Here is a 15,009-nt window from a genome sequence, read left to right on the forward strand (position 1 = left end):
AAAAAAGTACCCCTTGAAGGACGGCACACATGATTTCTCTTACGTGCATGTTCTTCATTATGGTGTTGCGTCCGACATTCAAATCCATACCAGCAATCTTCCCTGTTACGTGCTTCAGGTGGGAGATACTACAAAACAAAAAGGTAATGGGTCAAAAAGAGAACTGCTTACAACATATGCAGACCCTTTTGTCATCATAAATCAACATCTACTTAGAAAAAATAAATACATAAACAGTAGGTCATTCTGGATTCGCTATGAACACAAAAACCCGAATTCATGAACACAAGGATATATAAGATCAGTTATATTTCACAAATTTTCTTCAGATGTGCAGAAAAAAATTATTTTATTGATGCGATGCACTTTCTAAATGAGTTCTAAAAACACATTCCATCACGCAGATAAATACTCATTTGGAATACAGATTCTAATTTCATAATAATCAGGGTGGACTTAGACATACAAATTGATTATTTCATTAATTTGAAAATCAATCATATCAGGTGTTTATCTTACCATATTTTAATAATTTTAGGACATTGAGTGCAACTTGCTAATTACAAGAATTATTATGGTTTGGTGGAACATTCTGAATGCAATGCTGCTGAACCAAACAATGAAATCCATTATATTCCTCATGAATGGCTATTCTATTCCAATATCCATTTATGAATAAAAAATGATCTTCATGTATATTGTACCCCAAAATTATAATTTTCAAAAATAAGAAGTCAAATGTCATTAATATAACACTCTCCTCTTCAATTAAGTCAAATGTCATTAATATAACACTCTCCTCTTCAATTCCAACATTAAAGCAATCTGGTAAAATTCAAAACTTCAGCATGTCAAATATATATAACTTGTCCACCCAATGCTCTTTTCTATCAAATTTCACCCTACTCCTAGAGGAATTAAAACTTCAAAGCTTCAGCACATCAATATATCGTTGGAAACCACTGACACTCAATACACCGCAGGGGGGGGGGGGAGGGGAAGTGTGTGTGTGTTAGGAATTAACAACATGATTCTGGATTATATTCCTTTTAAATGATTATTCTGTTTTGTACTAATAAAAAGGCCATAGGTTAAAAAGGAGAAAACATTGAATCAGAAACATGAGAAAGTCCAATAGCGTTACTTGAAACTAATGAAACTTACATGTCTGGGCAATGAAATCCGGAACCAGTACAAGAGAAAGGAGACCAGATAGTCATAACAATCACTGCATCAAAAACAGAGATAAAAATAAGCAACAAATAATAGTGGCACCACCGATAGTTGTTATTCTAGAAATAGACATTCACCAACCTAATGCATCTATGGCATCCTTAAATGCAACCAGTCATGCTAGCCATATCGAATATTTACAGCCAGTATAAAGAGGAATCTAAATTAAAAATTGTTTATTTTTATCAGTACATTCCAAAACTTTAAAAAATGACATGGCTAGATTAACATTCTTACCAAATCTGAAACCAACCTGCATCTGTGCCAATTGGCACAGATGTTTTCTACTTTTTATCAGGTTTGAAGCAAGTTTCAGATAAACCCGGACTTTTTCTGTTGTCACGTAGGATGAAATGTACATATACCCCACTAAAACCCACCAATACATAGTTTTATTAGATTTAGACCAGAAATTACAAAAGATAAAAAATTCAGTCTTATCTGTGTTCCTGTCATCTCTAACAAAAGATCACTTCCTGCTTACCACATGTTCGCTGCTCCTCTTGGACCTTTCACTTCTCAAAATAATAACAATAACTATAACTATATATATATATATATATATATATATATATATAATATGCAGAGAGAGAGAGAGAGAGAAGCCTTCTCGGGCAATGTTCTGCCTCACCATGCACACATGAAAATCCCCTGCCCTCTTCTTTTTAACACCAGCAACCTCACCATAATTTTTTTTTTTGCTCCCTTCTTTTCCAAACTCTTCCTCAGACCAATTATTGGTCTGCAGTTCCACTTATTCTCTAAGTTATTCATTCCAAATCCTGGATTGTCTGTGATTATACATTCTACTCAGCTAATTCAGCTAGCCCAAGCCACAAGATTAAAAATACCTTATACCTTGTTGCTTGGCTGTTTAACTGTGCTCTTATCATAGACTTTAGAAGTTATGAATGTGATTTTATTTCTCCTTTGATGGTTTCTTGTTGGACTCTGGATGAATTCAAAGTGATAGATGTAAAATGTTTGTTATATTATTATATATTACCAAGCGACGTGGGAAAAACACTATTGTGGTAACAGTTTTTCCCACTTAACCCTTTTAGTTTTTATTATTACATTTCTGCCTAATAATATTTTCGACTTAACCCTTTTAGTTTTCATTAATTACGTTCTTGCCTAATAGTATTTTCTACTTAACCCTTTTATTATTCTTAAATTATATTCTTGCCGCAGTAGTATTTTCCCCACTTAATTCTTTTATTATTCTTTAATGATATTCTTGTTGAGATCTTAATTTATAATTTTCTATCTTCTGCATTGCTTCTCATAGCACTGAAAATAAATTACAACCATTAATCCATGGGAAAAAAGTAATAATTAAAAAAGGAAAAGATAATTAAAAAAGTGAAAATCCATACTTGCAAACATGCGTTCCTGCAGTTATCATCTCTGGATGATTGAGTGGCATCCTTGTCAGATCTGCAGATATAATTTCACAGAAATATTTTCTTTTTGTAAATAAAACAAAGTATAATCTTCCACAGAATTTCAAAAATAAATTCATGTGAAAGGAAAGAATGTGTATTTTATGCCAATCCTCAAAGGAGTTTTAGTATTTTTCCCTCCTTAATGCCTTACAAAACATTCCTTGGAGCTTATCTAGGAATGTGTTTGTGTGATGATGAAAGAGGAAAAATGATCAACACTTGGCCAATAACATAGCCCAATAAAAAGAAACAAGTGCGTGTCCAACTTTCAAACCTAACAACCTCCTTTTCAACTTTAAATGAAGATAAACAGTTAATCAACACACCAATTTCTCTGTTGTTCAACTTGCCAATCCAGTCTGATAAGACATCTTGCAAAGTTTTTCCCATCCGTCTGATACACTTCTCAGTTATCTATATAAAACAATATATGAGTTGTCTGAATGATCAATATCGAAAAGAACTAGAATGAATTAAAATCCCAGAACAGCAATTCATACATCTTGCTCATGGCGATTCTTCTCATGTGCCAAAAACGGAATCTGAGAGATAGTGTGTTGCGAAATCTGCAATTATAACACTTACAAACTATATAAATTGTTCCCAGGTTGGACAAAATAACAGATTAGGAACAAGTGACTAGGCATATAAAGAAAAAAGGAAATAAAAAGAGAAAGAGAAAAAGAAATCTCAAAAAACAAAAATTAATAAAGACAGTTTTCGTTTTTTTGTAAAAAAGTGGCAACATACATCTGGACTATTAAAGGAGACAAATCACCTTTTGAACAAAAGAAATGTATAAAAAGTGTAAAATTAAAGAAATGAGATTTAACATGTATCAGCGAGTGACTATTAAAATCAATAAAAATAGTGGAGAAATTTATAGTGAACACTTCAAAATGAGAAGGAAATCACTTTTTAAACGATGTCAAAATATAAGTAATTTTGTGTTTCCCTTCTAACCAGCAAAATAGTGGTAACTGGTAAGAATGGATAACCTAGAGGAAAGCATTAACTCCTATACAATGTTTGTAAAGAAAGAAGAATTTAAAAAAAAAAATATTAATCACAGAACGAGACTCATTTGCCAACTAACAAAAGATGAGAAGTTGTGTCATAGTTATGCCAACCCTGCAACCCCAAAAAACCTTGGGTACTCGAATAGAATGCCATTTGATTCAGTTCAGAAAATGAAGCCTAGAAGTATCCCTTTATTTATATCATTATACACCATCCAAAAATCAAGTGGAGTAACCTCTATATACTCCACTTCCGCTATAAGATGATACTATGATGCAACGCCAGCCTCATGATAAGTCTTATTTTTATAGTATTTCTAATATATTTTTTATTAGGATTTTTATGGTTTTTAATTACTTTAATTAATTTTTGTTTAGATTTATTTATGTTTTTAATAATTCTTCCTTAAGTTCTATTTAGCTTGATTTGAAGGGTTTTTGTAGGATTTTATTTGGAAATTAGCTAATAGTTGCATCAAAGAAGATGTGGAACTGAAAAGGAAGAAAAATAGTAGAAATATGTTGAGGCAGTGGAGTAGACGGCCTGGCCGTGACCCATGACACAGCCATGTTCCAGAAGTGCTGAATTTGTAGCTTGGGTAAAAATTCTATGCCAAGCCCGTGTTAGGAGTCAATGTTGGACATATTTGTACATGGATTTGCATGGAAACAAGTGTAGGACCTTCCTTAATTAGTTTCTGTTAAGGATTAGTTGTTAATATAACTCTGTTAAGAGTTAGATTCCTAATAGGTTTATAGTATTTTGTATGTGTATATATATATGTGTCCCTATTGATGAAATACAAGCAAGAAAAAATATTTCTCCACATTAAATTCACATGGTATCAGAGCCGAAGGCTCGTTAAATTTTTTTTTTTTTCCCCTTTGCGTTGCACTTCCAGCGGCTGTCAATCTCAGTGACCGTTTCTAGGGTCACCGTTTTGTCTCACCGCCTACCTCAGAAGCTTCCCCAGCTGCCGACCGGCGTGCCATCCAAATCCGGTCACCGGATTCCCTGCGCATGGGCCTCACGCGCCGCCCTTTTGTTTCTGCTACAGTACCACGCGCCGGCGTGTGGCGGCGCGTCTGGCTATTTCCGGGCAATCAGATTTATTTCTCTTGCTTCGTTTCCACCTTTAGCAGTCTACTCAGGTGGTTGTTTTTCCAATCCGGCGAAGTTTTGGTAGGGGCGTTCTCAGTTTTGTCAATTTGGCGTTTCAGGTTATTTTGGCTCCTGTTTGCATTGAAAAGCTATTTGTTTTGGTACTCTTTCTGCGTTGCTGGTAGGGTGTTTAGTTTTTATTAATAATGTATCCTGCACATACAAATTTTAAAACTACTATTACTGAATTGATCCCAGCAATGAATAAAATTACAGAACATAAATTGAAAGGACCTAACTATTTAGATTGGAGTAAGACAATTAGAATTTATTTGCGGAGTGTTGAAAAAGATGATCATCTCACTGATGATCCGCCAACTGGTGACACTCGACAACGTTGGCTCAGGGAAGATGCTAAGTTATTTCTCCTGATTCGCAATTCTATTGACAGTGAAGTGGTTGGGTTAATCAATCATTGTGAGGTTGTTAAAGAATTAGTGGAATATCTTGAATTCTTGTACTCGGGAAAAGGTAATCTGTCGCGTATGTATGAGGTCTGCAAAGGATTTTATCGAGCCGACCAGCAAGATAAGCCCCTTACAGCCTATTTCATGGAATTTAAGAAGATTTACGAGGAACTTAATGTTTTATTGCCTTTTAGTCCCGATGTAAGGTTCAATAGACCCAGCGAGAACAAATGGCTGTGATGAGTTTTCTTGCAGGTCTTGCTCCGGATTTTGAAACTGCCAAATCACAGATTCTTTCAGGCAGTGATGTTACCTCTCTTCAGGAGACTTTTGCTAGATTGCTACGTACTGAGGGTTCTCATACCCCTTCCCCTTCTGATAATAGTGCCCTTGTGAGTCGACATCAGGTATCTAGGCAGCCAGGAAATAGAGGAAGAGGAGGAAATAACCGTAGTAATGGACCGATTACTACGGAGGCAAGTATTCTTATTTGCCATTATTGCCATGAACTTGGTCACACTAAACGGTATTGCAAGAAACTGATCAATAAGCCATCAAGGATAAATACGGCCACTCAAGATTCTGCAGTTACTTCTTTTGATAACACTGTAACAATTTCTACTACGGAGTATGCTGAGCTCTCTAGATACCATTCTTCTAAGTCCACTGATTCCTCGATTGCTGCTGCTGCCAATTCAGGTACTCCTTCATGTCTTATGTCTACCTCATCAGAGTGGGTCATTGATTCTGGTTGCACAGATCACATGATAGGTAACCCTAGTCTCTTATCCTCATTAAAAAAACTTGAACTATTTAATCGTCATGTTACTCTAGCTGATGGGTCCACATCTTCTGTTAAGTGTATTGGCACTGCCAATCCCATTCCATCTCTTCCATTGTCTTCTGTTTTTTGCTTGCCTCGTTTTTCTTTTAATCTACTGTCAGTTAGCAAAATTACTCGTATATTAAATTGTTGTGTTAAATTTTATCCTACATATTGTGTGTTTCAAGATCTTTTGACGAAGCGGATTATTGGTAGAGGACGTGAGTCTGGTGGCCTTTATCTTCTAGATGAACACGTTTCGTTATCTCTGGCTTCTGCTGGTGGTCTATCTCCTCTTGATATTCATTGTCGTTGGGTCATCCTTCATTGTCTACTTTAAAAAATTATGTCCGCAGTTTCAGTCTTTGTCAATTTTAGAATGTGAATCTTGTCAATTTGCCAAACATCATCGTTTATCTTTAGTTCCTCAAGTAAATAACCGAGTTTCATCCCCTTTTGAGTTAGTTCATTCTGATGTTTGGGGTCCATGTCCTGTTATTTCTAAAACTGGCTTTCAGTATTTTGTGACTTTTATGGATGATTACTCTCATGTTACTTGGTTATTTTTAATGAAAACTCGTTCTGAGATATTCTCTATTTTTGTTCCTTTGTGCTGAAATTAAAACTCAATTTAATACATCTGTTCGCATATTGCACAGTGATAATGCTAAAGAATATCTATCTAGTTCCTTCCAATCTTATATGTCACAGAATGGTATTCTCCATCAAACATCTTGTGTTGATACTTCTTCTCAAAATGGGGTTGCATAAAGAAAAAATCGAATCTTCTTGAGGTTGCTAGGGCACTTCTATTCCAAATGAAGGTCCCTATACATTTTGAGCTGATGCTGTCTCTACTGCATGTTTTTTTATTAATCGCACGCCTTCTTCTGTGCTTAATGGTGAAATTCCTTATAATTTCTTGTTTCCTTATAATTTCTTGTTTCCTTCTTAGCTTCTGTTTCCCATTGAACCTCGTATTTTTGGTTGTACTTGTTTTGTTCGTGATATTCATCACAGGTTTTCAATTAGATACAAAGTCCCTTCGTTGTGTTTTCCTTGGGTATTCTCGACGTCAAAAAGGTTATCGTTGTTTCTCTCCCGATGTTGACCGTTATATTATTTCTGCATATTTCACATTTTTTGAGAATACTCCATTTTTTTTTCCTTCTTCTATATATAAGAGTGAGGGGGAGGATGATGAGTTTTTAGTTTATGCTATCCCGCAATTTCATAACTCTCCTACTCCTGCTCCTATTCCTGAACTTGCACCTGCTCCTACTACAGTGTCTACTCCTATTCCCACTCCTGCACCAGCATCTGCTCGCCCTCGTTTTGAACAGGTTTATTCCAAGAGACCAGGAACTCTCGACTCACTTCCTCCACTTCCCACTTCAACAGAAGATCCGGTTCACTCTACTCAACCTGAGCCTGTGCCATCCACTCCCCAGTCAAACCTTAACCTTCCCATTGCTCTTCGAAAAGGTAAACGCAAGTGTACCTATCCTGTTTCCTCTTTTGTCAGTTATGATCATCTTTTTTCTTCATCTCGTTATTTTGTAAGTAACCTAGACTCTGTCTCTATACCTAAAACTGTTGTCCAAGCTTTGTCCCATCCTGGTTGGGGTGCAACAATGAAAGAGGAGATGGTTGCTTTAGCTACTAATGGTACTTGGGATCTTGTGAATCTCCCGGCAGGTAAGAGAGCCATTGGTTGTAAGTGGGTTTTCTCCGTTAAAGTAAATCCTGATGGATCTGTTGCTCGTCTCAAGGCTCGATCAGTTGCAAAAGGCTATTCTCAGATTTATGGCCTTGATTATTCTGATACTTTTTCTCCCGTCGCCAAATTGTCTTCAGTTCGTTTATTTATTTCTTTAGCAGCTACTTTTGCATGGCCTTTACATCAGCTGGACATTAAGAAGGCCTTTCTTCATGGGGATCTTCAGGAGAAAGTTTACATGGAGCAACCACCAGGCTTTGTTGCTCAGGGGGAATCGGGTAAAGTGTGTAAACTTCGAAAGTCTCTTTATGGCCTAAAACAGAGTCCTCGAGCTTCGTTTGGTAGATTTTGCCAATGGATACATCAATTTGGCATGCAGAAGAGTACTTCTGATCATTCTGTATTTTTCAGAAGTACAAAGACTGGTTTGATTCTACTTGTGGTTTATGTTGATGATATTGTTATTACAGGGAGTGATTCAGCCGGCATCACATCACTCAAGGCATTTCTCCAAACTCAGTTCCAGACAAAAGACTTAGGATTGTTAAAGTATTTTTTGGGTATTTAAGTGTCTAGGTGTAAGAGAGGCATCTTTTTATCTCAAAGGAAGTATGTTCTTGACTTACTGAAGGAAAATGGAAAGTTGGGTGCCAAGCCTTGTAGTGCTCCAATGACTCCTAATTTGCAACTTTCGATTGATGGTGAGCTATTTGATGATCCTGAGATGTATAGAAGGTTAGTAGGCAAATTGAATTATCTTACCGTAACACGTCCAGATATTGCTTCCTCTATGAGCGTCTTATGCCAGTTTATGTCTTCTCCTACCGTTATCCATTGGGAAGCTTTAGGACAGATTTTGTGCTACTTGAAAAGTAATCCAGGTCGTGGCCTGCTTTACAGTAATCATGGGCATTTGGACATTGAATGTTTTTCAAATGCGGATTGGGCAGGTTCGAAGGTTGATAGAAGATCAACTTTAGGATATTATGTCTTTGTAGGTGGAAACTTGATATCATGGAGGAGCAAGAAACAAAATGTAGTCTCACGATCGAGTGCTGAATCAGAATATCAAGCTGTGGCACAATCTGCTTGTGAATTAATTTGGATTCATCAGTTGTTAGAGGAAATTGGCTTCAAGTCTTCCTTGCCTGCAAAGTTATGGTGTGATAATCAAGCTGCTCTTCACATTGCATCAAATCCCGTATTCCATGAACGAACAAAACATATCGAGATTGATTGTCATTTCATTCGTGAAAAGATACAACAGGGTGTTATCTCTACAAGGCATGTTAAAACAAGTGAACAGTTAGGAGATATCTTTACAAAAGCTCTAAATGGACCTCGGGTGGACTATCTTTGTAACAAGTTGGGCATGATTAACATCTATGCTCCAACTTGAGGGGGAGTGTTAAGGATTAGTTGTAAATATAACTCTGTTAGGAGTTAGATTCCTAAAAGGTTTATAGTATCTTGTATGTGTGTATATATATATATATGTGTCCCTATTGATGAAATCCAATCAAGAAAAAATATTTCTCCACATTAAATTCACAGTTTCTAACCTTATTTTGTCAAATTGAAACTCCTAATTGAGAAGAAATAGAAGAATAAATCAGTTTCCTACTACAATAATATTTCTTCCTCAATAAGTCAGCTGATTTTCCTATTCGAACTCGAAGACACCCTGGGAAGTCAATATTTTTTTTTTTTTTTTTTTTTTTTTGAAAGAAATATATATTTTATTGATAATGAAAAATAGGAGAAGATACATCGGTAAGAATAGCCCCCCTAACTATTTTGGGCAAACTTGAGAATGTAATAAAAGTTGTGTACAAATTATGTTTAAGAGAAAATGAAGCTAAATGGTGTGCAGCTTGGTTCCCTTCTCTAAAAATATGTTGAATGTGAATGTTATGCTCCACCAGCAATTTTTTGAAGGCCCAGTTATCATTCGCCGTTTCAGTCCGTTTCTTCAAATCCATAGAGTCGGTCTCCAAACATTGAATTTCACCTAGGTTAATTGCCCAGAGAGTTCCCTTGAATGCAGCTTCCGTCGCCAAATCTAGCGAGTGTGAAGCGTCAATTTTGAAAGATAGACCAGCTATGAATCTTCCTTGGTAATCCCTAACGATCACAGCGCCAGCCCCTCCATTTCTTCCCTTCACTCCATCTGTGTTGATTTTAAGTTTATTTTTGTCTGGTGGTACCCAACTGACTCTAATTATTCTATCCGAAATGTGTAGGTGATATTGGGGAGTAAGCTTTGCAAGAATTAGTCTTTCATGATTTTTGGCTAGCTTGGAATGCTCAAGATTCATTGCCCAATGGTAAGTCATCCATGTAATTTCCTGTATCAGCCTGTTCTGATTGAATTGTTCCTCACCATGAGTGATGTTGTTATATGTTTTCCATATGTGCCAAGTAATAATTCCTGGTAGCACACCCCTTATAATTTTGACAATATCTTTCTCCCCTGCTTGGAGCCACCATAGCATGCATATCTGGTGATAGTTATTAGCTGTTATTACCTGCAAGTCCAAAATATCAGCAAAGAAAAACCATATTGTTTTAACTTTTGTACATGTATAAAACATATGGTTATTGGTAGCTTCGTCTTTCTTGCAAAAAGGGCATTGGGTGGGTAGGTGGAACCCTATCTTCCGCAAATTGTCAGGCACAGCTAGACTTCTATTGAAAAGTTTCCATAAGAAAACCTTAATTTTTGGAACTTGTTTGAAACTCCATATTGCTTTGTCTATGAATGAGCCTGTGGTCTGTCCTTGACACCATGTATAAATCTGAGATAGAGAATGAGTGGTTGTGTTTGGATCCTTAGGAACCTCTGCTATCAACTCCTTCCCTCTATCGTTGAAAGAACAGATAGTTTTCCAAATAGGAGAGTCCACTAGTTTGGCAATAAAGTTGTCCCCCCTTGGATATCTTGAATGCATAAAATGTCCCCACCAAGAGTTATTAGCAACATAGTCTTCCCAAATTTTTAAATTTATGGATTTCTGAAGTTTGTCTATGCTTCTGATTCCTAGACCTCCCTGTGTAGTAGGCATGCATAGTTTACTCCACTTCACCCATTGATGCTTATTTACATCTGTTGTTGAGCCCCAGAAGAACCTTGCCATTTTCTTGTTTAAAAGTTTTATAACTGATTTTGGAAGAGGGGAAGCTGCCATAGTATGTAGAGGGATGGCACTTAGGACATGCTTTATCAGGACTAGTCTACCACTTGGAGATAGAGTTTGCTTGAACCATCCATTGAGTTTTTTGTCAAATAGATTAAGGAGTTTGGTGCAGTATTTTGTTCTATTGATGCCCTTGAATATTTGAGCACCTAGATATTCAAAGGGCTGACTGCTCCTTGACATGCCCAGGGCTCTCTCCATTGCTCTAAGTTTGTGGCTCCCCAATTTTTCTGATGCTATGAAATGACTTTTTTGGAGATTTATCCTTTGTCCTGATACTGATTGGAATCTATTAAGGAAATGCTTGAGTTTCAACAGATTAGGCAAACTTCCATTGGTGAATAGTATTAAGTCATCTGCATAGGCTAGGTGACTGACCAGTTGAGAGTGTCTTCCCAGAGAATATGGTGTAAGAACTCCTGATGTGAAAAGCTTGTTAAAGCCTCTGGAGAAACCCTCAGAAGCAATGATAAAAAGTAGGGGGGAAAGTGGGTCTCCTTGCTTTACCCCTCTACTTGGTTTGAAGAAACCTTGTGGACTTCCATTAATTAAAATTGAGAGGTAGGTACTGTCTAGAAATTGAATAATAAGATCTTGGAATTTAGGAGAGAATCCAAATGCATTCAATATCTTTGAAATGTAGGTCCAGGACATCATATCGAATGCCTTCTTCATGTCAAGCTTGATAACTAGGTTCCCCCCTCTCACTTTTTTGTCCAAAAGGTGAATCATTTCCTTGGCTATTAATATATGTTGATGAATGCTTCTTCCTGGGATAAAACCAGCCTGTTCCACAGATATTATCTTATGTAGAACTTTAGAGAGCCTGGTTGCTAGTATCTTGGTGAGGATTTTGCTAAAGAAGGTTGATAAGCATATTGGCCTGAATTGATCCATTCTATTAGGACTTTCAGTCTTGGGAATAAGAGCAATTAGGGTGCTTCCTGCAGCTTTTGGAATTTTCACCCCCAGAAAAAATTCTTGGCAAGCTGAGGTGACATCAGTATGAATAATATCCCAACATTTTCTAAAGAAGTTTCCATTGTAACCGTCTGGACCTGCTGAACTATCTGGATGCAAATCCCATATTGCTTCCTTAATTTCCTTTTCATTTGGGATGGATAACAAATGTGAGTTATCTTCTTGTGTGATGATCCTTGGTATACTTGAGAAGAAATCCTCATCTTCCTCCACTGGTTGAAATTGGTACAGTTTAGAGAAAAATTGGATGGCCTCCTCTTTGATTTCATCTTGATTATCAGTCCATGTTCCATCCTCCCTTTTAATGGTTAAGATAGCTTGCTGTCTTCTTTTTTCTTTGGTTAGGGTATGGTAGAATTTTGTATTTGCATCACCTTCCTTTAGCCACTTCACATTTGCCTTTTGTTTCCAGTAGTAGTACTCCTCATTAGTTGCTTTTGTCAGTTCTGCCCTTCTTTGGAATGCTAGAGCTCTGTTTGCTGCTGTTGGATTATTTTCAAAAATTATTTCTGCCTCCCTTGCTGATATTTCTGCCCTGTTAATTTTGTCAAAAATATTCCCAAAGACCTCTGAATTCCATCTTCTGAGTGCTTCTTTAAGAAATTTAAGCTTGAGCATTAGACCATGCATGCCATTACAAGGAGGATTAGAGTCCCAACTTTTCTTAACAGTGTCATGAAATGAGTGATGGGAAGTCCAAACATTAAGAAATCTGAAGCTTTTTGGTCCCTGTCCCTGAGGCAGCCAACCTTTCAAGAGTAAAGGATTATGATCTGAGGTTCCTCTGGCTAGAATTTGAGTGGTAAGGTTGGGGAAAATGTCTGTCATTGGAAGGTTGTAGAATACTCTGTCAATTCTTCTCCAGATCCTCCCATTACTTCGAATACCAGTCCAGGTATAAGATTTGCCCAAAGTGTCATTCTCCAATAGGTCACTTTCTTCTATACATCTCTGAAAATCTGCTATATATGAAATATTGGGAGTGGAGGGTCCTTTGTGATGTTCCAGACTTGATATTGCATTGAAGTCACCCCCAATAACCATCCAATATCAGTGTCTTTAGCTTTTCGAGTTATCTCTTCCCATAATGTTTTCCTTTTTTGCTGGGTATGTTCACCATATACTGCACTAAACCAGAATTTTAGCCTTGTTTGGGTACATTGGAAGAGGCAGTGTACTATTTGATTATAAGGAGCCTGTTGAAGAAGTGTAAGTTTGTCTGGGTTCCAAAGAATCCAGATTTTATTATCATAAGCATGAATGTATCCACCCAGACCAGTCTTCAAAGCAAAATTATGGATTTTAGTGTAACTAACCATGGGTTCCATAATAGCAGCTACATCAATGTGCCATTTGTTGATTAATTGGCACAGCCTTTGGCACCTGGAGGCTATCCCACATACATTCCAGAATAAACAATTCATGAGGTAAGGATGAGGGTAGAAGCTTGTGCCATACTCCGGGTGCATATTCTGCTAGATTGTTGCTTTCTTCTATGATGCATCTTCCCATCAAATTCAGTATCACTAGTGGCAAGTCTTACCAGAGTATTAGTGTCCTCTGTAGTAGTATTATCATCTTTACTAAATTCTTCTTCCTCTCTGTCCAGGTTGATTTGAGCTGGCATAGCTTTGAGGAGTTCCTGCTCTTCCTGATTGAGTTTGGTGAGTGATGTAGAAATGTCTTCAATGTGACCATCATTGCAATTATTTTCTGTGTATGCAGGTTCACTGGGTACCAATATTGCTTGAGGACTCCAGGAGCTAAGAGGATTATCCAGAACTTTCAGGGGATTTTCACCTTCATTATTTGAGAGAGGAGGTAATTGATCATCATGTACCATATTCTCTTCAGTAGGGACCACCTCGATTGAAGTGTTTTGAATTTTAGCCTCGATAATCTCCAAAGTGGTAGTTAAATGATTCTCTTGAATTACTGTATCAAGGTTGGACTGCACTGTTTTCTCATTAGCATGCTGTGCTACAGTGTCCACGTTGGACTTTTGCTTTGTATTATTTTGAATTATTGTGTCCAGTGTGGACTTTTCTGTTTGCACATTATTCTTGGTGACTTTTGGGACCCAGTGCTTTTCTGTGCCTGGCAACTGTGTAGATTGATTTGCTGCCTTATGTTTGGCAGCTTCCGATCTTGGTTCACCGGATTGAACATCTGTTATGAGTTTTCTGCATGATGATTCTTGATGACCAATCTGATGACAGGTTTTGCAAAAAAATGGGACTTTTTCATAGTTGGGATATAGGTAAAGGTCTGTATCCCCATTCATTACCCTTATTTTTTGAGGTAGTTCTGTGGATATATCCATTTCAACACAGAAACGTGCAGTAGATGGTCTAGAGAAAGAAGCAGTTGCAGCATCAAGGGTAATAGGCGTACCTAGCAGGCTTGCAATGGAGAACAATGCATTTCTGTCGTGTAAGTGGATTGGAAGATGTTGGAGAGAGACCCAGACAGGCACAATTGGATTGTCAAACCTAGGATCAAAGTCCGGAGACCATTTGGTAATTTTCATGGGGAATTTTTGCACAGTCCAGTTACGCCTAAGAAAGCATCGCTGGTAATCTTCATGTGAGGTGAAGTTCAGCAGAATGTGCCTGTCATCAAGAAGCCCAATAGATGGTCCTCCCGTAAAGCCAACCTTCTCGAACCAAGTTTTCAAAGAAGCCCAGGACGGTCGGTCTTGTGAGAAGGATGCTACCAATGCTAAGGAGAAGCGTTGAGCCAAGATGGAGACTTCCTCTTTAGAGAAAGATATAGAGGGAACGCCCTTATGCTTACTTCCAGATTTGATAGGAATAGAAGAAGTAGTAAAAGTACCTGATAGGATGTCTTTGTATGATTTCATGATTTGATTTTTTTCTGTAATATTTCTTCCGCATGGTGAAGATGGATTGCAAACTTGCTGCTCCATTTTCCACGCTCTTACACGCTTCTCCAATTTTGTTATCTGCCGAACCTTATTTTCAAGCACTTCACATTAATTTTCTCCACATTAAATTCA

General features: G+C 37.3%; 2 protein-coding genes across 2 annotated transcripts; one reads left to right on the forward strand and one right to left on the reverse strand.

Moving 5' to 3' along the window:
• Positions 1–10: 10 nt before the first annotated feature.
• On the reverse strand, positions 11–14,971 carry LOC105650262 (uncharacterized; the record flags this gene model as incomplete). Its single annotated transcript, XM_089717141.1, has 6 exons — positions 14,826–14,971; positions 3,182–3,247; positions 3,008–3,095; positions 2,613–2,673; positions 1,165–1,228; positions 11–128 (listed from the first exon to the last, which is right to left on the reverse strand). Coding segments are annotated over exons 3-6 (307 nt in total), but the record flags the coding sequence as incomplete, so codon positions are not given.
• On the forward strand, positions 4,979–6,432 carry LOC149491661 (uncharacterized). The gene is given in 2 exon segments (XM_089717142.1): positions 4,979–5,476; positions 5,479–6,432. Coding segments are annotated over 2 exon segments (1,422 nt in total). The 5' UTR covers positions 4,979–5,008.
• Positions 14,972–15,009: the final 38 nt, after the last annotated feature.

This window comes from Jatropha curcas, unplaced genomic scaffold (assembly GCF_041381405.1).
Source record: "Jatropha curcas cultivar XTBG-Jc1 unplaced genomic scaffold, XTBG_Jcur_1.0 HiC_scaffold_960_pilon, whole genome shotgun sequence".
Classification (NCBI taxonomy): Eukaryota; Viridiplantae; Streptophyta; class Magnoliopsida; order Malpighiales; family Euphorbiaceae; genus Jatropha; species Jatropha curcas.